The sequence below is a fragment of the Alligator mississippiensis genome, chromosome 3 (assembly GCF_030867095.1).
Source record: "Alligator mississippiensis isolate rAllMis1 chromosome 3, rAllMis1, whole genome shotgun sequence".
In the NCBI taxonomy this organism is placed as follows: domain Eukaryota; kingdom Metazoa; phylum Chordata; order Crocodylia; family Alligatoridae; genus Alligator; species Alligator mississippiensis.
Window position 1 is genome coordinate 196,209,030 of NC_081826.1, and position 25,384 is coordinate 196,234,413.

Genomic DNA, 25,384 nt, shown 5'->3' on the forward strand with positions numbered 1-25,384 from the left:
CAAATGACAAAAATAATCTCTTTAACAGATTCTTTGCTTCCATTTTTCTGAGCAGGGACAGGAACATCCCCCCCACTGGGATTCCGGGCGGACCCAGGGGAGGCACAGCCAGGCCCAGGGTCAGTAAGGACCTAGTCAGGGTACTTCTGGAGGGACTAGACGTGTTCAAATCAGCAGGTCCTGATGATCTCCACCCTAGAGTGCTTAGGGAACTGGAAGAGGTCATTGCAGGACACCTGGCACAGCTTTATGAGCACTCATGGTGCTCTGGTGAGGTGCCTGATGACTGGAAAAGGGCCAATGTGGTTCCCATTTTCAAAAAAGGGAGGAAAGAGGACCCAGGAAATTATAGGCCCATTAGTCTTATCTTGGTCCTGGGGAAGCTCTTTGAGAAAATTATCCAGGAGCACATCTGTGAGGGGCCAGCAGGGGAGTTTATGCTTAGGGGCAATTAACACAGGTTCATTAGAGGCAGGTCCTGTCAGACCAACCTGGTGGCCTTCTATGACCAGGTCACAAAAGCCTTGGATGCAGGTGTCGCGGTGGATGTAGTCTTCTTGGACTTAAGGAAGGTCTTTGACACGGTCTCTCACCTTATTCTCATTAAAAAATTAGGTGTCTGTGGTGTCAACACCTACACAGTCAGATGGGTCTCTAATTGGCTAGAGGGCCGCACCCAGAGAGTGGTGGTGGATGGGTTATTTTTGACCTGGAGAGTTGTGGGCAGTGGGGTTCCCCAGGGCTCGGTCCTTGGGCCCTCACTGTTCAATATCTTCATTGGCGATTTGGATGAGGGGGTGAAAAGCACCTTGTTCAAGTTCGCAGATGACACTAAGATGTGGGGAAAAGTGAGCACGCTAGAAGAGAGGGATAGGCTACAACTAGATCTCGACAGGTTACAGAGGTGGGCGAATGAAAATAGGATGGGTTTCAATATGGACAAGCGCAAGGTACTGCACGTAGGGAGGAAGAACCAGCAGCATACCTACAGGCTGGGGAACTCCGTTCTCGTAAGCCCAGAAGCAGAGAAAGATCTTGGAGTCACTGTTGATTCCAAGATGAACATGGGCCGCCAATGTGGGGACGTGGTCAGGAAGGCTAACTGTACCTTGTCATGCATCCATAGATGCATCACGAGCAGGTCCAAGGAGGTGATCCTCCCCCTCTATGTGACATTGGTCAGGCTGTAGTTGAAGTACTGCATCCAGTTCTGGGCACTGCACTTTAGGAGGGATGTGGACAGCATCAAGAGGGTCCAGAGGAGGGCCACTCGCATGATCAGGGGGCAGCAGGGCAGGCCCTATGAGGAGAGGCTACGGGACCTGAACATGTTCAGCCTCCACAAAAGAAGGCTGAGAGGGGATCTGGTGGCCACCCATAAACTTGCCAAAGGGGACCAGCAGGCAATGGGAGAATCCCTGTTCCCCTGAGCACTACTGGGGGTAATAAGGAACAACGGCCATAAGTCGACTAAGAGTAGATTCAGGCTAGATATTAGGAGGTGCTACTTCACTGTGAGGGCAGCTAGGAGCTGGAACCAACTTCCAAGGGAAGCGGTGCTTGCTGCTATCCTGGGTGTCTTCAAAAGGAGGCTATACAGCCACCTATCTGGGGTCATTTGACTCCAGCATCCTTTCATGCCCATGGCAGGAGGTCGGACTAAATGATCTGCTTAGGTCCCTTCCGACCCTACCAACTATTAAACTATGAAAATCTTGCATAATGCTACACAATAATTTTTAAAAATTGTAGGCAAGGAGAGAGAGACGTGCATCTTGAAGGACAACATCTGGACCATTCTAAGTCTCCTTAGTTCCTTTTGTATTTCTCTCCTGAGGATAACATTTTTAAAACACTCCCATTGCCTTAACTCTGCTCCAGCTTTTTCCACTGATATCAGTGGGAGCTAAAATACAGCAATTTGAGCATCATAAAATTCCATCCCTAGTCTCCATGCTGCTTTACATTCCTTACTGAATGTTTTGTTCCTTCCAGTATCTATGCTTCTTCCAATAATATTTTTTCCACAATTTTGTCAGCGTTGTGTCTTGCTCTATTTTCATCTTTCCCCAACTCATAATATTTCTTTAAGCTGTATTTTCTACTTTGTTTCCTACCCCACTCCCTCCTACCCCACTCACTTACCATTACTGCACTGCCTTTCTACCCCATTCTTTTTGCCCCTCTTTCTTTATAATCCTCCTAGTTTTCCTTGAGATGGCAACTGGTCTGTGGATTCTGCTTATTCTCCAAATGGGGATATAAGGTTGTTTTAAAGCATGAGTTAGGGATTTTGGTGGTGTCACCTTATAAAACAGATATTGGCTCTTCATGCCACAAAGTGTGGATCCAGGCAATAACTTCCCTAAATCCAAAGCTGCTTGTGTCTGGAGAAGGGGCTAGATATGAAGCTGAGGCTTTGGTTTAGACCTCTTCCTACTTAAGGATGACAAATCTATCAAAATTATCAACAAGATCCTCTCTACATATTTGTTGCTTAATAATTATTAATGTGTGATATTCATACTAATGGAGAGAGTATATTGTATAGAGCTGATGTGGGGAAGGGACAGCCAGGAGAGCTGCTTTGGATCTAGACTTCAGTGGTGCCTAAGAATATTAGCATCTCTGGCAAAAGGTGGGAATGGCTACAGTGTGATGTGCCTCATTGAACTACACTATTTTTCACTGATTGTTGCTATGGGAAGCCTGAAGCAGGAGGGAGTGGACAGAGATATACTGTGAGTGTATCCAAACGTTGAAATTACAGAGTATAAGGACTTCCTAAGATATACACAAGCCTCATAACAGGTTTTGTTTAAGGGAGATTGTGGCTGGGGGGGTGCGGGGGAGGGATGAAGAATAACAAGGAGGTTTTGCGAGAAGATGATGGTAAACAGTGAAATAAGAGATTTAGGGAGAACAGCAGAAGGAAAACACTGGTGTGTGTGCGTGTGCGCACATGTGTGTACATGCAAAGGAGTGGAATAGCAGGAAGGCTATAATACATCTGTGCTATACCAAAGAACTACTGCTTCTGCTTCTTATCTAAGATTTTATGCCAGATTTATCACTGTTATAACGAAAATCCAGCTCTGTACATTTGCCTAGAACCTTATGTCCGTGCTTCAGTCTTCTTCTGTAAAAGACACTTTTAAAGAATTAGGATGTTTCATTTTACTACAGCCAATTTAATATGTTTTAATGACAAACACAATGAATAGAGACCACTTTTCATTCCAAAATGTACAAAATGTATTGTACAGTGTGTCCAGTGAAAACTAATGCATGCTAAAATACCAATGAAAAAAACATTATCAGGTTTTAAGATGGATTTTAATAAGGTTTACATCCAAATTACTTTTATGCAGTACTTAACATAAGGGACAAAGTCAACATTATCAGAAAAGTATGTAGAGGAAATTAATAATTTTCTAAAGACACAGAGAAGAGCATCTACCAAGAGGTACTTATAAGTGCTTTTTTAAGGTTTCAAAGAGAAAAAAAATGTAAAGGCAACTTACTGTTTACCATTTAGAAGAACATGCTAAACCTTACTGTACAAGTAGTATGCATTATGAAAAAGTAGATTTTCATAGCACTATAGAATAAAAATTAGTCCTTTCTCAATGGGAATTTCAAAATTTGTTAGCAACACACTAGACGTTTAAAATTTCCTTTCTTGGTTAATTATATTTAAGGTTTCTACATTGTTCTTTATAATGTTAATGGAAGCAAATGCATCTTTTACAAACAGAAAGAAAAAAGAATAACTTGGGATATAAAACTTTTCACAACACAGTTGGACTTCGTAGATTTTCTTAGCATTGGGAGCTACTAAATTCTGCAGCTGAAACATCATTATGAATTCTTCTCTGGAATTTTAATCGTGACAGTCTTAACTTCTGTATATTCATGAAGGCCATATTCTCCCCTAGATAAGAAACAACAACAATGCTTATTGCAATGATATTAAGTGAGCGATATTTCAGAAGACTTTTGCTTTAGTATTGTATGTAAGTTTTAGTTTTCTTGTCTTTTTCTGAAGCCTTTTATACAGTGAAGCCACACTACAAAATGAAAAGCAGTGGCTTCCCAAGAAACATGTGTTAATAAACTTTCTTTTTTGGCATTAAACACTGGACATTTTTACACGTGTTCTGGGGGTGGAGGCACTGCTCTGGCAGCTCTAATTAAACCTCTCACAGAGGCTCATGTATCAGCATCCCCTCATGTTGAACGGGCTTTAGTTAAAGCACCATCACCATTTTGAAGCATGGGGATGCTGCTTATATGTGAGATAAGGAGGCTGCTGGAGGCACTCTAATTAGTACACTCCAGCAGACTCAATTATTTGGGCAATTAATTGAGTCTGCTCCAACTTACTGTAATTACAGCACATCAGAGCAGCCTCCCCCATGTCTATAGGCATCCATTGTTATTAAGTCAATTTAACATGTCTCTAAATTAAATTTCTAAGCCTCCAAATCTAGGCTTTATTCTACACAGCAAAATGTTATAGTGAATGGCCATGTGTAGATGAAATGAGGGGCGTGTGTGCACGGCACTTTAAAGTGGGCTAAATGATTTTGCACCGCTTTAATGGTGTCAGTGTTTGCACATCTTGTCAGTGTATTGCACATTAATTCCAGCCACTGTAGGAAATTTGGCAGTGTAATGAGCCTTAAATGACTTGGGGTGCAGCTCTGTGCAGCTTTGCTGCTCTGTAGGAAGCCCTGCAGGCAGCCTGGCAGCAGCCCGGGAAGGCAGGTTCCACCCAAGAAAAGTGGTAAACCTGATACCCCCTCCCTACCCCTGGAGCCTGCCAGCTGCCTGAGCTGTTCAGGGGGCTGGTGCTTCCCTCCTACCCACCCAAGCCAGGTGCCTGTGGGTGGGTGCCACCTGGGTGGGGCCCACTGTTGCTGTCGAGGGAAGCACAAGCCTTGCCACCGCAGTCCAGGGACCGCTTCACCCGCTGGCAGCTTGCTTTCCCTTCCCCGCCGCCAGACAGGCAGGTAAGTCAATTGTGTGTGAGCACAACACAGGGGTTTAATCGGCCCAAAACTGTAGTGGTGTTTTTAAAAAGCCAGTGCTTCAGATTAGGGCCCTCATTTCGTCTACACACGCCGAATGACAACAAATGTGCCAAATGACAGAAAAAAATGTTGCCGCTACAAAACTGTCAACCTGGAAATGCTTTCTAAAACTTTTGAAAATTTAGTATATCATTCCTGACTTCAGACTAACACAGCTAACTACCTCTGCCTTACAATATGGAAGTGATAGATTGACTTTTCCTAAGAGCCTTGTTATACTTCATACTGTGAGCTGCACATATGTTGATTGGCGTTAGTGCTAGCTTGAGTTTGGAGCAGTCACACTTCAGGCTAGCAAGAGCCTGGAGGACTGAAAGGCAAGAATATTAGCCCCTTCCATTCTGAGCTTCCCTGCTACCCTCCTCCCCCCCCCCCTGCCCCACAGAGCTCCCCACCTGCTCCTTGGGGTTCCCCCCCCAACCTCCCTGCCCCTACCAACTTGTAGCTGCCCAGCTGTCTGGCCATGGGGAGCAGACAGGGAAGGGTTAATCTGCCTTCCCAGTTGCTGCTGGCAGATGCTACTGTTTTAGGGGCTGAGCCTACCTACAAAGCAGCAGCAGCAGTGTCCAGACAGACAGATTAACCCTTCTCTTCCTGCTCCTTTGAGACAGATAGTGTGAGCAGCCACAAATAAGTGAGCAGGGGGAGGGGAAGGGGGCCATGAGTGGTGATCTGGGGTGCTGGGGAGGGCAGGGGGAGCAGTGGGCCGCATCAAGGGCAGCAGATGGGGGGGGAGGGGAGTGGTTGTTTGCATTAAGGTGTATCCTAGAGTGGCTACACCTTAGCGTAACACAAGTTGGGAAGCATGGATCAGAAATAATCCTGTCCTGGAGTGGCATATGAGTGCTTAAAACCAGTTTCAGGTGTTAATGTGCAGACACTCCAGGTGCTAAGAGTTCCAAGAGCTGCCTCAAATTACCGTGTAACAAGGCCTCAAGACTCAAAGTGTTTGCTCTCAAGTCTTATGTAGACAACACAATAAGCAAGAAGCAGGGATTTTTGTGGGTAATAGAACTGGGTTGTTAAGGCCAAGATGGTCCAGAAAACATGCAAGAAGTAAGGATTTTTGTGGGTAATATTTTTTATTTGACCAACTGCATTGTTGGGATAGACTTAGACAAGCTTTTGAATACAGTGCATTCTTCTTCATGTCTTCTCCAATACTGAAGCTTGTCAAAAGCTTGTCTAAGTCTATCCCTGCCATGCAGTTGAAGCAATAAAAGATATTGCCTACAAAAATCCTTGTCTTGTGCATGCTTCCTGGACCATCATGGTCACAACATCAATTCACGGCCCCAACTCTATTAATAATAAACTGATCATAAAAACTTTAGATTAGTCAAGAAATTTCAAGTCTGACTAATCCCTAGTATATTACAGTAGCCCTTTAAACTTCACAGTATGAAATCAGAATTGCCTGCATACTTAGATAGTTTATAATTTTTTTTGTAAAAACATATGCAAGGTGTTTAGACATTTAATTGTTTTTAGCACAGTAAGCTTCACTGTGATATGCATGTTGCCTCTCACAGCCAATTTGCTAGATTTGAATATGAGAAAAAACAGGTTTATCAACTATTAGGACACAGAGAAATCTTTTCCTGGTTTTTTTTCCAACTTCTTCAAAGAGGCGTCTTGTTAATTCTAGCAGTCAGTAATTTACATTGTAGCAGCAAAATGGGATAATAGCCATTGTAATGGTTACTTATGCAGCTTTCTGTTAAAGTTTGTGAAAGTTTATGGGACCTGATACATTTCCTGTCTTGTTACTCAGCAGATTTTTCTCATGCATTTGCTTCAGTGTTAAACATGTTTTTTTCCAAATAATGTTTAGGAAAATGTTTGACATTAAAATTAGTTGTCTCCTGAAATGCTTCCTTTTTTATGATCCAGATTTCTGTTAGATTTCTGTACTAGTGCCAAGTTCCTGGATGCCCTATACCCCTCTATTATATTTTATGACATAGTCAGTTAACAAATTAATACAGATGAAACTTTGCTGTTTTATAGAATAATAAATTCACAGAAAAGGAGGGTTAGAAGGGACCTCAGTAGCTCATCTAGTCTAACCCTCTGCTCAAAGCAGGACCACCCCCAACTAGATCATCCTACCTAAGGCTTTGTCTAGCTGGTTCTGAAAAGCCTCCAAGGATGGATATTCCAAAACCGCTCTGGGTAACTTGTCCAGTGCTTTAGTACCTTTGTAGTGAGAAAGTTATACCTCTTTAGAAACTGGCAAATGGCTGCTCTCAATTCACTTTTGAAAAATCAGAAGGTATAATGTTATTTCATGGAACAAGCTTACATCATGTGATTTCCTTCACTATATTACTCATTTATATGGCTCACTTACTAATATTAAGACTAGTGATGAATAAGCCAGTTCAGATAAAAGAAGTGACCCAAACTGAAAATGAACCAAACCCTCAAATGTTCAGGGTTGAGGATAATCTTATGTAGAGTTTAAATTATGGTTGTATGGCATGGTTTGGATAGGGATGATCCTGCCTCAGGCAGAAGGTTGGACTAGATGACCTCTGGAGGTCCCTTCCAGCCCTACTTCTCTATGACTCTATATGTATGTGTGTGTGTGTGCGTGCGTGTGTGTGTGCGCGCGTGTGTTCGTGTGTGTGAGTGCATGTATATAAAATCTCAGGCTATTTTACTTACAGTTCTCGTCCATTTCCTGACATTTTAAATCCTCCAAAAGGACATTGAGCAGACAGTGCACTATAACAGTTAACCCTGAAAAAAGAAAAATGAAAAGATGACTTTGAACATCATGGCATAACTTCTTACCTTATCAAAATCCATGTTATTTCTTTGATTTCCATAGAGATATGGTGATTTCTACCAGCTATGGTTTTTTAGCAAAATATTTAAATGTATATAGTTCTCAGTTCAGCAAAGCAATGTTATTCGCATTTACACTATTAGATACCATCTGTGTACTACCACGGATTTATAATATAGTTAGGGATCTTCAGAATAGTAGTCATTCTATCTTTGTAACTGATAAATATAATAAAAATCCCTTCTGTTACTGTTTTTGAAAGACCCATAAATTTATTGTTCCAATGACAGAGCTCAAAAAAAGTCTTTTTAGGTTTTTTCTCAGACACTTTTTTCAGGTTTCTTCCCAGAAATGAAATAGTTTCCTTTCACTGTTTACCCAGGACATACTGTGGGATTCTGCTCAATAATTCCAATCCCATATGCTGTTTGTCACTGAGGGTAATAAACTTCTTTAGATATGTTTGTTATTTATGATAAATGACTGTTTAATATAACAGAAATTTAAACTGGAAATTAGTATTAGTGGTTTGGACAGAATGGCCCTTTTCATTAGCTAATAGTTCTCTAGTATTTTGAATTGTTCTCCATTTCCATATGTTCTGAATCTCTTCTCTCTCACTTAAAGGGCCCCTGTTTTCATCCAATGAAGGCCCTTAAACTATTCCCTGGATTCACTGGCAACAAGAGATTTCTACACAAACATTTGTTTAATGGAAACAAATGGTGTATTTATTTCTTTATTTATCTTTCCTTTAAATGTAATTAGTTTCAGAACACTGGATACATGGTTATCTCTATAAGGTGCGAATAGTTGTAGTTATACAGTTTTAAATCTTTTTTTCAGTGGAAAAACAATTCTTAAGTCAAACTCCCCACCTTTCGTTTGAGTTATCAAAAACCATATATTGTATTGTTGAGCCAAACTGGGGGGGGGGGGGGATTAGCTGTGTGCTGTTTAAAATATAACACAAAATAATGCCATTTTTTGGAGTTTTCAAAATTATTTCACATAATATGCCATTTTAGTGATGCACCAGGACCACTGTCAGTATGCCTGCTAGTCATGGTTGGCTCAGAGCTGGCAGTTAGGTTTCTCTCACCCTTTCCTTCCATTTGCTTCCAACTCCCTGCAAGCCAACAACTCCAGAACCTCTTCAAGATAGATAAGATAAGGGTCTCTCAGCCTAAGCCCTGTGACTGTAGAGCTCATGCTGGGAGATAAGAGTCTCCCAGCCCAAGCCCCATGACTGTGGAGCTCAGGCTTGGAAATAAGGATCTCCCAGCACAGGCCCTGGTGTCCCAGAGCAGTGCAGGGAGCTCCCTGCTGACTGGGGTAGGGGAGTATGTTCCCTGATAAGCTCTGCAAGGGCAGGTAACAGGCTGGGGAGCTTGTTTCCATTTCAGCTCTACGCTCATGGAGCTGGGCAGGCAACAAGCCCCCCAGCGTGTTCCCCCCACCAGCTCATGGAGCTGGGTGGAGAACAAGCTACCCAGCTTCTTCCCACTGTGCAGGGTGGGAGCTAGGAACTCCCATGCCCCAAATGGGCGATCAAGGCACAGGGCTTGGAAAGAGCTAGGTCCAAGTCCCCTCCCCTGATCTGTTGATGGGGCAGCTAGCAGTGAGCTTACTGCTAGCTGCTCCATCAGCAGTTCAGGGCAGGGGGCTGGGACCTGCCCCTCCTCTTTAGCTCTCTAAGTCCCCTTCCCCTGATTGGGAAGCCAGGGCTAGGAGCTCACTGCTACTGGAGCAGGGGGACATTGTCCTTGCCCCAGCAGCAGACAGCCCCCCGGGGCCAGGAGACAGCTGTCTCCTGACCTGGTTCTCCCTGCCAGCCCCTAGGCTAGCACCTGTGGGGGAGCCTGGAGCTCTCCCTAGTGGCAGCAGGGGCCCGTTGTATAGCTGCAGAGAACTGGGTGCAAATCTGCTCCCTAATCCTTGCATGTGTAGATACCAGCCCAAAAATGCTTACTCTGGATTATTTTACACCATAGTAAATACATATGTAGATGCACCTATGATTTCTTTAGGCAGTACATATAACTAGGAGCATCTACACATCAACGTAGTGATGCACTACTTTGCCGTACAGTAGCTCTGGAGACGTAACAATCACATGGGTCGGCAGCTACATCAATGTAGTGGTGTGCACTCTCATTTTATGACACTGCTATGGTGACATAGCAGTGAAATCTAATGGCACAGTATGGACAGTTACTGCTCCACGCTTTAGTACTTCCAAAGTACTAAAGTTAAATCATGGTGCCGTAGCAACATCACTGTGTGGCGACATGTAGACTCACCTACTGAGTCTTATGAATTGGGATGATAGTGGGAGACCACAGTATTGGGAATGGAGAGAACTTGGCTGATTGCAGTTACATTTTTCTTTTCTCCTTTTAACCAGATCACCAGCATTTTCTGACTTTCAGGGTCAGAAGAAACGTTACATAATAGCATATTAGATATTTTGGAACTTAAATCTTTTGTGCTCCGTGTAAATGACAAAGATTCAGAAGGAAACAAGTGTGTATAAGAAGCTATGCAATGAAGGCACTTAGACTATCCCTCTATTATTCCCAAAGACTACTTATAATGAAGAATAAATATATTTTTACATACCACACAGTTCCAGCTTGAAGAGCACTTGCAAAGGTCAATGCTTTATCAATGTCTTTGGTAAAAACTGCTGCTGCTAAACCATATGAAGTATTGTTTGCTCTCCTGATAACTTCATCTACAGTTTTAAACTTCATAATTTGCTGAACCGGCCCAAATATCTATTTCAGGCACACAAAGAAGAGGAAGACTGTTTGAAAAGGTGGAAAGTTTAGCACGATTTATTATTTAAAATTATTTATTTGAAAATCTGATTTCTGTTAGACTGACCTTCTACCTAGCCAACTCAGGAATAAAAGTTTCAAAGCCCCAAGACATGGTGTTCAGTACTATATGATATTCAAATGTTCAATAGATTTGTATAATATGGAAATGACAAGCAATGACAGTAAACATTAAAAAAATTAAAGATCATTTAATGCCTAACAGAAAAAACAGATCCTGTTGTAAATCTGGGCAGGCTTAAGCTGGAAAAGACCTTCATTTTTTCCTCTTATAAACATTTTATTAAGGTTTTATCTCCACAAGTTGCTTCATAACTAAACAAGCAAGCCAAAAAAAATTCTGCTCTCTTTCTGGGTGTTAACTAATATACAAGAAAATATTCCATTAGAATCAGCTCCTCTGTAAGGGCACATTAACTTAATCCTGTGTTCTTAGCCAACAAGTGCAGTGCTTCATTATACAACTCTTCTGTAGCTATGGATGGGAGATAATTGCCATAAGGGCTGTCTCGGTCCCATTGAAATTAACTACTGTTTTGTACCTGACTTTATTAGAAAAGTCATATAGCGATAATTTCACAACTAGGATTACATGAACTGTTTTATATAAAACAGAAAGCAAACTGACCATTCTGCACTGGGTTACACAAAACAGAAGGTGAATTTACCCTTCCCCCAAAATGCAAAACAAAAATTTAACTTGGGAGGTTCAAAACTGTTATTTTTACTGGAACCTTTCAAAATCATCTCTTCTTGTTCTGTTATCATCTCGATAATTTAATACAGGTAACACACTATAAGAAGAGATTATTGTGGTATTGCTGATCCAAGTGAAATGGGTAAATCTTGCAAGGAAGCAGATTTCTGAGAGATTTCCCACCTGACTCCCAGACCAGCAGAAAGGAACTCTCTGCAACTAGCAACTATTTGATATAAAGCTCTTATTAACCCTCTCTTCCTTTTCCTGACTTCTCATGATTTTTTTTTTGCAGGCTCCAGTGCTCAATTTGAGTAAATCAACTGAATGTAGCCTACTGGAGTAGGCACTTTCAGCCATAGACATCTCTTACACACCTAACTATATCTGTCTGGTATAACCTAAATTTCCACCGATTTCAAAAGGACATAACATAGAAACAGAGTGGGCACCAGGGACTTGCCCTGGCCAAATTCTGAATCCTTTATTCCTGTTGTCGAGCAGTAGCTCACCATTGGAATAGTTATCCTGACGTCAAGGGACTGCTGCAGTAATAGCACTGCTAATCAAGAGGAACAAAGAATTCACAAGTTGCCCTTTACAGATTTGCTGTTTTTCTATTACATAGTCAGCCCAGTCCAGGGTGATACAAATAACAATGCTAGCCACTGTATCTATTATCTCAGATCAGCTCTGCCTGGAGCTTTGGTTGGCCAGTTAGATTATTTCTCCTTACGTTAACATTTCATAGTGTTGGCTTAGTTAGCAAAGGTGACAAAGAAAGGGGTTTTAAAATTGACCAAACCCAGAGTGAAAGACACATTGTGATCATTTTTATGTATACACTTGACCGTCTAAATGGATATTTTGTACAGATGTTTAAACAGAAACACTCCAGTGAAAGTACAGACTGTCATGAATTTATTTACCTCTTCTTTGGCAATGCGCATATCATCTGTAACGTTAGAGAAAACTGTGGGTTGGATGAAGTAACCTTTGTTGCCCCATGGACCTCCTCCACATTCCAGTTTGGCGCCTTCTTTTTTCCCACTCTCAATTAGTTCAAGGATTTTATGAAACTGCTCCTTATCAACCTAAATGAAAAGATATTGCAAGGAGCAGGGGGAAAAGTAGCATGAACTGATAACAGTCTCTTCGCAACCCATTAACTGTGCCTCAAAAAAGTTCTTACTTTCTTAAATCTCACATAGTGAAGTGAAACAGCTGGAGAAACTAGAAACTTTGTTGTCTTTAATGGCTCAAAATTTTATAGGCCTTTCTCATCTAGACCAGTAATTAGAGATTTCAGCATAATAACATGGGCTAGATGTTCTAATGGATTTGGTAGTCTGGTTGTACTCAAATAGCGATGATGATTCTCCTCTATAAAATACATCAATTTTTAGACTTTGCCCAGTATTCTGTCAGTTGCTATTGGTCCATTGAAATGCAGATCACTTGGCCTAATCCTTCAGCTCTAACAGAAAGCCCAGCCAGTGGAACTCTTTAGGCTTTTAGCAGGACTGTTGGTAAGTCACATTTTAATAAAGCTATTAAAGAAAATAAAAACCTACACACGGCATAACTGAAATTCAGTGCTATTTTCATTTTGTTCTGTGACTGACAGTTGCTAGAACACAAAATAACTATTGAAACTTGGAAAACATAGATGGCAGTTTGTTTATAGTGTTACACCAACATTAAAAACAAATGCAAGCATGTATCATTCTGGCAAGGCCTTCATAGTAGGAAGTGGATTTTAGACTGCAGTTTATAGTGGGGAGCAACTAAGGAAAAGAATTAGGTTAAGAACCTTTCTCCCTCCCCTGCTCCTAATAAGTGACTAATTTGATAATGGAAACCAGACCTGAATCTGTTCATCTTTTGCTAGCAAGTTAGTTAAACATGCAGCTCCATCCCACCCCTTAAATAACTTTTGTACAGTTATTTAGTTCAAGACTTAAAATCAACAACAAAGACTTGTTTCTCAGAGTTTATCAGTACTGTACAAGGCAGCAGCATGCTGAAACATGCTCTACCACTACTTATGCCAGTGCTGGAACTGCAAGCAATACAGCTATACTGAAGTGGCACTGTGCCTGGGCTAATCTGTCCTGCTGAGAAGCAGAGATTATCAGTCTAAGGACAGCACCACACCAACAGATCTTTACTGCTTCTAGTTTCTGAGTTATTATGCACAAAGATACCTTGGGGTATCTGTACATGGTGTTGCCTTGCACTGACTAGGCATAGTAATCCTCCCTTTGTGGTCCATTTCTCCAATGGTTTATCATCTGTACATGTTGTTAATTTTCAAGTCCTGCAAGAACTCAATATTTTTTTCTGTGATCTTCTGTAATGCTGGACCATACTATGCTCAGGGTGAAATCCTGGCCTCACTGAAGTAAATGGCAAAACTCATATTGACTCCAATGAAGCAAACATTTTTTTGCTCATCAGATATAATCCTTCTGAAATAGTTTGGCTCATTATTATATTGTTCTGCAAGATGTATTTCTCTCTTCTTGCCCAAGACCATACTTCATGTACTTGAGTGAGGTGACGTGGCAGCTAAAACCCTGCTCCAGGATTTGACTTAAAGCTAAATCTTACTTCACTTCTCACATGATGTGTCCAGTTCTTACATTGTCACCTGATAAAAAAACTTTGTTTATGATTATCAGGGCTAAGTTTTAAAACCCTGTTGATGGAGTTTGCAAGGAAGGATTAGATAGCACAGCATACAAAAAGCATTTTATCTTGGGAGCAGTTTTTCTTCTTTGTAAATCTATTGGTCCTACATTATAATTCAAGGTGCACACATTGTACACATTAGCCCTTTGCACAGAGTAGAGAAGGCAGCATGAGAGCTGACTTAGTAAACATAAGGATAAGGCAGGAGACCAAATGCGTCATCTTAATGAGTGCTAATATTATCACACATGCACATAAAATAAAACAGTATTTTTAAAAGACTGTGGAAAACCCTGGGTGCTTTCAACCTTTTAGTAAGGATCCAACTTGCCCAGTAACTCTATAAAAGTTATGATAAAATCTTTAAATTATTTATAAGGATTAAAGTCTTAGATTATCCTTCTTGCTACTCATTATGCTTTTAAGCAATTACCCTTTTGTACACAATGGATAAATACAATGATTGCTACGCTGATGGCCAAAATAGCCCCAAGATGTATGACAGAATGAAGAATGGAATATATTGAATTGAAATGGCTGGATGTCACTGTCAGTTGGGTCACTTTTTCTTATGTTCTCCTTGATAACTACAGTTATAAAATCAATTGTATGTTTGTCTCATGCTAGGTGTTTGTCCTGTGCTTAGCAAAACAGGCTCCAATTTAATTATGTTTTCTGTAGGCCTCACGGGAACATTGATTAATATATATACTGCTCACACAAAGGCTTTGATAAAGCATTGGCCAAAGTAGGCCTGATCAGTGAATCTGACTGATGCATGGACTCCTTCCATAAGCAAACCTTGGCATGTGGGCCAGGTGTGCACTCCTGCCAGGAGACAGGAAGGGGAGATGGCTGTATACGGTGTAGAATAGTCCAGTACCAGGATGATAAGGCTGGAATGGGAACACCCAGATCAGGATGTGGAACAAGCCCAAAGCTTAAGATATTCAAAATACTGGTGGAATGTAATACATAATTTGTTTTGACCACTGTATAAGGGGAAAATTAGAAATTGTGGGAACTTTGTATTGGCCTAGGGGAGCCTACATGGTTTTGTACTTTGTCATGGACATACATGTGTTAATACCTTGTGTATCATATCACAAGCGTGTTAGGGCCTTGTAGATAATTAGCCTGGCTGAACCTTTGTCACTGAAATGAGTCTGCAGTCATTCTTAGGGGCTAGGGAAAGACATTACACATAAACCAGTTTAAGTGATCAGAAACTGGTTTAAACCTGTAACAGAACAGTTGTTTAGTGCATATAAACCAGTTTGAAAATGGCTGAAACTGGTTTGAGATAAACCTGGTTGAATGCAGTATCAGATTTAACTGATTTGGCTCAAACTGACTTATGCGATGTCTGTCCCAGACCCCTTGCTGGTTTAAGATAAATCAGAGTCACCCAGCATCCTGGCATGCTCTCTGTACTGGGCAGGGCTCCCTGATCCACTGCAGGGCTGGCCCTTCCCCTCTGCTCCCTGGCTGGAGCTCAGCACAGATTTGTAGGCACAGCAGGGTCTGCTGGCCTCCCCATGCCCCCCTCTCCCCACCTCAGCACTCGCTGCTTAAGCAGACATCCCTTCCTCCTCTCTGCCATAGCAGGGACTGTAGCCAGCATGTGGTATGCTAGCTGATGCTGAGAGATGTCTGTGTATGTGTCTCTCCAGTTTCACTCAGGTAGGCAGACAGAACAATGACTGCTTAGGGCTTTCAGAGCTAATCAACAGGTCAGCCGGTAAGCTGTTTAGAAGTTTGAAGTAATGTGGAGAGAGGCTATTGTTTTGCTATTTGGGTGACAAAGACAATTATCAGCCCCCCCGGCTGGCTTCCTTGCCTGTCAGTTTGCTGCATACAGTATGACGAAGCAGGGAGGGAGATGCATGCATTGCACACTCCCCTTGACTCAGCGTACTAGCCCGGGGCTAGGGGCTAGCAATAGTCCCACCCCTTGAGGAGTCAGCAGGGAAAAGCCTGTGACTGTGCAGGCAGACCTCCCTAATGAGAGAGTCCTGCTGGGGCCTGGCCATGCCCACCTCCAACCCCACAAGTGTGGAAAACCCCTGGGGCTAGAGGATCACCAGAAGATCACCACAGGGACAATACTCCCACCCCTGGGGCTTCCTGGACCCTGGGGATCATGGCTGCTGCAATTCCCAGGGCTTGAGGGTGCGTGAATCCCTCAGACCCTGGAGATCATGGTGGTTGCAATTCCTAGGAATCTGAGGTTTTTCACTGGGCATGGTCGTCTGATGGGGCTGCCACCATCAGGGAACACCCTACTACCTGCGCAAATTAAAGCTCGATAGCAACCAGTCACTAAAGTCAGTATGCATTTTTGAGGTCTAATTTTAAAAGCTGGAGCTTTGTATTGTGTAATAGCTACTTTGCATGCATAGTTGGTGCCAAGGTAAATTCCTGTAACATGCAGAGGGGGCCAAAGGTTTTTGTGTATAGAATCTCAGATTTCAGTTTTGCCCATGCTTAGTCTTGAGAAGGAACATTTCTCCTTGGTTGATTAAATATATCTATTTATAAATAACTTTAATTTATAAAGGTTTATAAATACATACACACACACATATATATATATATATATATATACCTGCCTCTCCTACATATTCAGACAAGGTTATTTGGGTAAATGTGATATCTTCTTTAGACCAACTAAACAGTTGGAAAAATTGTTCTTTGCAGTATTAGAGCTTTCCTGGAGATAAAAATTGTTCATAGTCACCCTCTAATTGGCTTTTGGTGTTTCCCAAACGTGCACAGCTGGGCCAAGATTTGCAAAATAGGTCTCCTCACGTACCAAAATGCTGAAATAAATGGTCAAGGATAAGCACCAGTTTTGAAAAGTAGAGCAGTTATTCAGGGATCTAGTATGTATGGATTTAAGAATCTAATTTATCCAATCTAGAAAACCTTGGCTGTGGAACTTCAATAATGAAAACCCCCCAAAACTACTCACCTATATTGGGCACTGAAAGATGTGAAAAAACCCCAAAATGGCACTACCAGAAGAGGAAATGTATTAGTTTGACTCAGCTCCCCAGCATCTGTATAGGTTGGGTATGTCAGCAGGGCTTTTTGGTGCTTTTATCTAATAGCTGATTCAATCAGCTATTAGATAAAAGTTCTGAAAAGCCCCAATGAAGTTTCCAGTCTATACAGATGTTGGGTGAGCCGGGTCCACCTAATGAGATGCCTCTTCTGGGCATGTGCTGCTCTTGGTACAGGGTCCTGCCAAGCTGAAAGTAAAGCACTGTTTTTTTTTCCATGTCTGGAAGCGCTGGTTATGTTTGAAAGTGGAGGTGGGAGTAGCAGAAACCACAAAGAAAGAACAAAGCAGTAGAACTTGTGTGAGAAAGCAAACAAAAGGTAGTTGTTGGAGGGGAAGGAACAGAAGGTGGAAATGAGTAGCTAGGTGGCTTTCCCAACCAAAGGGCAATGCCACCCATTGAGTAGCAATGTTACACTCTTATTTGTCATGCACTTATGAGTAAATATATCTATCTTTATATGACAGTGTTCCAGTCATAGTTTTGTACTGGGTTGAGAAAGGTTTCCAAGTCACAAACTGCTGCCCCATTTGAACTGAGAAGATGCCAAGTAGTACAAGGAACTTAAAGGGGAGAGAAAGAGGTTTGAAATAATTACCTAAACAATACATTCAAAGGAGCAGCCATTGCATATTTAGTGCTGATAGCAGAACCTCAGCCCATCCCTTCTTCAATTCAATTTTGAAGAACAATAAAAATAAAGAAATAATGCAGCTATTCTGGGGATACAAATCTCATTAGCCCATGAGACTGTTAAGAAGTGCATTGTGAAGAGGAAATGATGAGAAAGGGCAGGAATGTTTTCTTATTTTTCTGTTAAACCACTTCAGAAATGTTCCTTAGAGCAGTTCCTTAGAGCAGTTTGCCCATTCATTTAAGTTGCTAAAGGTTTTTTTCCCTGTTCCATTTAATCTGTGAGTGTTTAATTTTAGACTCAGCAAAGCAATAATGTGAGAATGGCTTCTTGTTAGCTCAGGATTGTCTACACACTAGATTAATGAACATACACAGCTTGATTTTCTGTTGCGAAAACCCACTCATTAACATTGGTGATGACATACCTTAGCATATTACGCTATCAGTCCTATTATTTATAGGTGGTTTTGGGTATATTTTTACATTTTTCAAGAAGTTTTTGATTATTCAAAGTTTATACAGCTGCCAGTGAAATGAACGTGTTATCACCATTGTATCCGGGGGAGTTTTCTTTAGTCAGGCTGTGCCTTTGGCTCTGATATGATCCCCTTGTCCTGTAAGGCTTGGGCATAGAGTGAGTAATCAAAATAAAAGGTGTATTTATAGTATATAGTATTTGAATAAGACTTCAGCCAAGAATGCATTTAACATCTTTGTAATGGAACCTATACATATAGTGATATAATTTTTTTTAATGTTGTGTTTTTAGATTGATTGAATTGGACAGTCACTAGGATAGGATGTGTGAGTAGAAGCGTAAGATTCTGCAGACCAAAAAAGGGGCCTGCCAAAAAGCTGTGATAAGAGTTTAAAATTGGCAGTTTTGCAGGTTGGGAGCAGAAGTGATATAAAATGAGAGCTGGGGAGGAATAGGGAAAAATCATTATCTTCGACTTTCCCACAGCTGCTCACTGATAACACAGTGGTAGTACTTGAATATACTGTTATGACTATGAGAGGTCTCGAATTGATATACATGGAGGTAATAAACACTTGCACTTGCTCACTAGCCTTCAATGAAAATTTCTGAAAGCATTTTAAGTGGATCAGTACCATACTATTATTCCTATTTTACTGTAAAGGGAACTGAAACAGAGGGATTTAGTGAATTGCCCAACATCCTGCAATGGATGCACACACAATAAAGAAAAAAACCCAGATAACCTTTTCCTCCTGTTTAACCATTCTCCAGAATAACAACAGCAGGGACTGGTGCCCTGGTCCTCCATCACTCACTATGCCACTGATAACCACTATACAACTATTGGAATAATACCAAAATAACCACTCTGTAGTGGTTAGCATGTGTGTACTAATTAAAGTGATAGGACTATAACTTACCTGTGGACCTTGATGTATACCAGGCAACAGAGGATTCCCAAGGACATTTTTCTTAGCTCGCTCAATGCTTCTGCGAACAAACTCCTCATAAATAGGCTCTTCCACAAAAATCCTAGATCCTGCTATACAACATTGACCCTGATGGTAGAACAGACCAATATGCGCAAACTCTACAGCACTGTCCACTGCAAAGAAACACATATAGTCAAGTCTTAATTTCTTTGTCATCTATGCATTGCATTTAAATGTTCATAGCACAAAATTATGGAGAATCCTCTTGGCTATGGTTTCTCACCATTTAAGTTTCATTTTTTCTGGTCTTTAAAGGCATTGACATCCATCTGCTTACATATAGCTGAAGTTACTATATAAAAACTCTAACACAAGTAGACAAGTGCACATTTGACTATACTGCAGTTATCTAAATTCAAGATGACTTTGAATTTAAGGTAACCCTCCGATAATTAGTTTCTATATATCGAAAATTTATAAATTTGTTATAATTTTTCAGGTATAGTACCTAATTATGGAAGCATAGGTGACTGGTAGAGGGGACACGGGGAGGGCACGTGACATCTGTGGGTCCTCGCCAGCTCTGTCCCCACTGCTGATGCTGCCAGCAGCATCTGCAGGTGCCCCCCAAGACTCAGGAGGCACCAGTCACCAATGTAAGGAAGGGTCATCTTAAATTTGTCCCCCCTACTTGCTACCATGGTAAAAAGTAGCAGCAGGGAGTCAAGCAGCTGTGGGAGCAGGTGACCTCCCTAGCTCTCTGCCCCTATCTGCTTCTTCCCCCTGAAGCCTACCCACCCTCACCACATTGTCTGCTCTACCTACTGCCTATTGCCTTCCCTCCACAACCTCTGTCTGATGCAGCCTCTGCTTCCCACAGTCTCTGCCCCCCTGCAGCCTCTGCCCATTGCCTGCTATCCACAACCTCTACCCACTTCTCCAGTCCAACTCCCCACATCCTCTGTCCTCATCTCCCCCCCATGCTTCCTACCGATTCTGCCCTCTTTTCCTTCCCCCTTACCAATAGACATAACTCCAGCTTCATTCCCTCCAGGGGCACAGAGCATATGTAAGTACAGCCCCTGCCTGACCACACAGTCAGATCCCAGGGCCAGAACTGCCACTGCTGATTGGCCAAGCAAGGAATAGAGAAGAAGCTAGAGCCAGAGTCATTAGAACATTTATTCAGGTACCTATATATGGACATATGTATTTAGTTATCCAATCTAGAAAACCTTGGCCATGAAACCTGAACAATGAAAAAAATAAAACAACTGGGGTGGGGGGGTGGGGAGGGAGAATGGGATAAAGGCTGCAGGGAGGAGGCAGAGGTGGGGACAGATGCCTGCTTGTGGCTCTGACTCTAGTCCCAACCCAAGCTCGGAGCAAGAGTCAGAGCAACAACAACTGCCTGCTCTCCTCTGTCTTGTGCTGAAGGGGTGGGAGAGGAAACCTTGTCTTGGACTTTTCATGCACATTTTTACATGATGTAGTGTCAACGGTGACTAAATGACCACTTAAAATTACCTCTCGGGTATCTTTGGGCGCTTATACAAGTTACATTTTTTGCATGATCAGGCCCCTGGAAGCACTCTACAGCCATGATGTGACACACGTGCGTGGCTGCAGAGCATTTCTGAAATGGCTGATCATGCAAAAAATTACGTTTAATTAAATCAGGTATTAGATTAAGGTGTTCTAAAATAAAGCATCCTAGAGAACTTGTGTTCCCTTGAGGGTTAATTTTTCACATGGGGGCAGCACTGTCATTGGGGAGGGAGGGAGAAGGGAGCATCATAGAGCTGCTGGCTGGCTTTGCCCAGGCTGAACTGGAAGGGGGTGGGTGGAATGGAGGGGGTGGGGTGGAATGGAGCCCCCCTCATCTTGTGGGCCCAGCCTGGCTCCCCACAATGGATATCTGGGATAGTTGGGATGGGGGGCATGAGGTGAGAAAGTTCTATTCCACCTCCCCCTTCAGCTCAGATCAGGCAAAGCCCAGATGGCAGCTCTGTGTTCTCCTTTTCTCCTCTTGCCCTGCTGACAGCCTCGGAGCTGGGGGAAGGGTCTGGGGCAGGTGCAGCTGGTGAACTCAGACTGGTGGGGCAGTGGAGTGTCCCATGGGAGTGGGGGGAGGGGGTTTGCAGTTGGTCAGGAGCAGGGTGGTTTACAGTCACCCCACTACTGGCCAGAGTGCCCAGCCAGCTGAAGCTCCCCCTCCCCCCGTGGGATGCTCCACCACCCCACCAGTCTGAGTTCACCAGCTGTACCTGGGTTGGGGAAAGAGGTGGTTCAGCAGCCTCCTTAGAGGCTGCTGGAGTGCCCTTGCCTGTTGGCTAGGGCCAATGCAGACAGACTTGTTCCCTCCCACCCACTGACCCAGCAGGTGAACATCTGTTGGGTCATGGTTGGAGAGGGGACTCTAACTCTTGGCACTTTAAGTAAAGCACCATAAGTTAGAGGGGGCCCTGAATGTCTTTATGACATAGTTAAAAAGATTCTTGCCTGACTACATTGGAAAAGAATCACCAACATGTCTTAGCTGGAGGCAAAGCATTGTATATATGGGAAAAAATGAAAAAAAACAAGCAAAAAAACCCCACACCCCATCTGGGTAGATGGTCTAACCTCTATGACTTGTAAAAGAAGAAAGTTAATATAACAAAAGGATAAATGGCACTACTAACAGTCTGCATCTGCAAATATAATATTAGGACTTTTCCCGCCAAGTTCCAAGGTGACTCTCTTTAGATTACTCCTCCCAGCAGCTTCTTTGATCAGTTTGCCAACCTAAAATATAACACAAATGACAATTTTATTTACAATGCTCAAATTCACACCTCTGGAGTGGTAGCAAGATGCCTTCACTGATCTTCCACCAAAACCCAGTGAAAAGACTTTGACATAAGCTTTATTTTACACATGTGGGTAGTCCCATTAACTGCATTAAGATTATTCAGGTACATAAATGGCAAGTGCACATGAGATGCTACATCGCTGTAAGGATGAGCTACAGAGATGTAGCTCATTGCTATGTCCATGTAGTGTTGGTGGGCATTAACTGTGATGCTGCTGCTACTAAGCAGTAGCAACAAGCTACTGCATAGTAGCTTGCTCTTCTGCCCAGTAGGGTTGGAAACTACCTGTGCATTGCCGGGACTGCGCAGTACCAAGTGTAGACTTGTGCAGTACTGCATGTATAGGCACGCCCAAAGTTAAGCATATGCCAACGAATCATCTGGGTAATCATTAGGAATGTGGTGGTGGTTATTAAATTAAATAGAGCACAGCTTGTTGAATTTTCAAGATTGCAAAAATAAAACTATTAAGCAAAACAAAACCAAACATTTTTTTTAAATGCTTGAAACAGTGCTGCTAACTTAGAAGCCACTGCATCTCATTGGCTTCCTTTGTTTAAGGGGGCCTTCCTATAATACAAACACTGTTCAGATATGTTGGGATTTTATAATAACCAACAAATCATTAAACAGACTTTTGTTTGACAAAACAGGCTAGAAAAAGTTTAAATAATTATGTAAAAACAAGCTACACACTAAATCATTACTCAGAATCAGAGGGTTCAGAGAATTCCAGTTTATAATTACTTGCATTCATTATAATACCTCTGTGGAGCCTGTGAAAGACACTTTATCTATGTCCATGTGGTGAGAAATTGCTGATCCCGCAGTAGGTCCATAACCTGGTACAATATTTACTACCCCAGGTGGAAATCCTGCCTGAATAGGAGAAAAAAAAAAAAACATCTTCTGAAGAAACAATTAAGACTAGAAGATTATTTCCCTTTCTCTTACACAGAGGGTGCATGTACATGTGCAGATAATCTTAGGAAGCAGTTTACTCTACAGTAAATTACTCTAGAATAAACTCTCCTGGGCATGCATGTACCTGTATAGGGACTCAGTAGCAGATTTGCTCCTCATGGCAGCAATCTGCTCCCACCCCTGCCAGCCCTGCATCAACCCCAGCAACAATCAGGGAGAGCTTTAGACTTCCCCTTGTTCTACCTCAGGGGCTGGCAGAGAGCACAGGGCCAGGAAACAGTTGTCTCCTAGTTGGGTCTGGGACATTGCTCTCTGCCCCCAGGAGCTGCCTGCAACCAGGGCAGGTGCCACCACCAGCTCCCAGGTTGGGACAATGTCCCGCTGCCCGGGCAGCAGGGATTTCCCAGCCCCTGCTCCATGATCACGGGGCTGGCACAGGGAGAAGCTTGTCTCCCAGCCCAAGCTCTACAGTCATGGGGCCCAGGCTGAGAGGTCCTTATCTCCCAGCACCAGCTATGTGGTCTTGGGGCCAGCACTGGGAGAGAGTAATCTCCCAGAGACCTGGCCCTGTGACTGTGGAGCTGGCACTAGTCAGGCATCTACATGTGTGCTACTGCGTAGTAAAAAACTGAGAGTAAATTTACTACTTGTATTACTCATGAGTAGAGCTAATTGCTGCACAGTTAGTGTCTGCACATGTAGATGGTGATGTTTACTGGGCAGTAATTGGCTGTAATCTTGAGTAAAACATCTTGTGTAGACGCATATTTTCTTTTATATAGACCACCAGCAACCTTTCCCCAATCAGCCAAAGTCTTTCCCACCCCTAGTCAAAGAGGTTCCCTATTTCTACTTGGTATTTATTTCTTTTTTGCTTTGTGTCCTTACAGACACTCTTTTAGGGAGTTGGAGTGGGGGCAACTCTGCTGTAAAGTTTCAGTGTCATTGTCAATTGATGATACACTATTAATTTGAATGCTCGTCTCTTCTCTGTAGAAATAAATAATAATAAATAAACTGGTCAGGTTTTTTTTTTCAGACTCAGTAAGGCTATTTAATTAATTCCCTGTGACTTTGCCTACTTATTTCCTTTCTCCTTAATAACCATTCATATACTTGTATGGTTATTAATTAGCACCTTGAAAAGTGACCAACATGGCTACAACCAACACCCTCTAAAAATGCACGGTTTATTCATTAAAGACATTCAACCTGGACATTTAAAATTCATATTCAACTATACTGGAGCAGCTGAAATTTGGATAAAGGGCGGGGAGGGGTGGGGAAGAAAAATTAAAATAAAGAAATCAAAATTTAATGACAAATGATGTTATACTTTTTTACTCATCTCTGTATAGGAACTTTGTAGTATCAGACTAGTTATCATAGTTGCAGAATAACACCAAATCTTAATGGCAGAAAAAATGTTAGTCTGAATAGAAAGATGGATTATTAAAGTAGCTACTTCATCAGAGCCAAAACAGATCTAAGGTAGTGTTTCTTGAACTTCATTTTCCAATCGAACTATCATTTCTTGTTTACTGTTTCATTACATTGTTTTCCCCAAGTGTACCATATCCTATACCTATTTGATTACTGTATTTCTGATTAGTCATTGTTATGAGGCAGAACAGAAAAAAATATGTTGAGTCAGTGCGTTAGTACTTTGGACTGGTGATTATTGACATAGCTAATTACTGGGCTAGTGATTGTTGACATTACTGGATTAACCATACCTATTTAAAGCTTTTTGTTTGCTTATGTTGATTCCTCTGGCAGAGCAAAAACCTGTTTAACTGATTCACTGCTCTTTCTCTGGTGTCTTTGCTAACCTGGAACCCCAGTCAACTTTACTTTTAAATCTATGGAATGTTATAAACTACTGTACTTCAAACATTCAGAACTACAGCAGTTGTACTCTCTCAAGACACTGTATTGTGAGAAGCTGTTTAACTTTACAGCTTTTGATTAATCATAAACTCAGGTGAACAAAATGTGTGTCTGGGCAAAGCCACCCACTTCTAAATGCTTTGCTTTGAATTCTTTGTTTTTCCTTTGAAAGCTATGATGCTTGTGTAATACACAGTCATTGCCAAGAAATGTAGTTTGCTACATTGCTACTCTGTGTGTGTGTGTGTGTTTGTGTGCGAGAATTTTTTTTTTTTTGAGAAGGCTAAGGTGAAAGATATGTAGGCTTTTTACCCTTGCTTTGCAGATTCACAGTTAAGTAAGTTCCATAGTACAAGGTTATGCTATGAGCTGTATTAGCACAGGGCCGATTAGCTCTTTCTACCAAAATGTACTAAGAGCCAAAGTATTTCCTTACATTCCTTAACTTGCCTCCTTAGTAAACAGCAATAGCTCTAC

General features: G+C 42.0%; 1 protein-coding gene across 2 annotated transcripts in view; it reads right to left on the bottom strand.

Moving 5' to 3' along the window:
• Positions 1 to 3,314: 3,314 nt before the first annotated feature.
• The window catches only part of ALDH1A1 (aldehyde dehydrogenase 1 family member A1), a 55,279-nt gene continuing 33,209 nt past the window's right edge, over positions 3,315 to 25,384 (bottom strand). For both annotated transcript variants that reach the window (XM_006258303.4, XM_006258302.4), the window contains exons 9-15: positions 22,859 to 22,972; positions 21,923 to 22,025; positions 19,227 to 19,411; positions 12,360 to 12,524; positions 10,513 to 10,670; positions 7,767 to 7,841; positions 3,315 to 3,934 (exon numbers count right to left, since the gene is read on the bottom strand). In XM_006258303.4, coding sequence (XP_006258365.1) covers positions 3,862 to 3,934; positions 7,767 to 7,841; positions 10,513 to 10,670; positions 12,360 to 12,524; positions 19,227 to 19,411; positions 21,923 to 22,025; positions 22,859 to 22,972 — 873 coding nt within the window. In that variant the 3' untranslated portion in view covers positions 3,315 to 3,861. The remainder of the gene's footprint in view (positions 3,935 to 7,766; positions 7,842 to 10,512; positions 10,671 to 12,359; positions 12,525 to 19,226; positions 19,412 to 21,922; positions 22,026 to 22,858; positions 22,973 to 25,384) is intronic.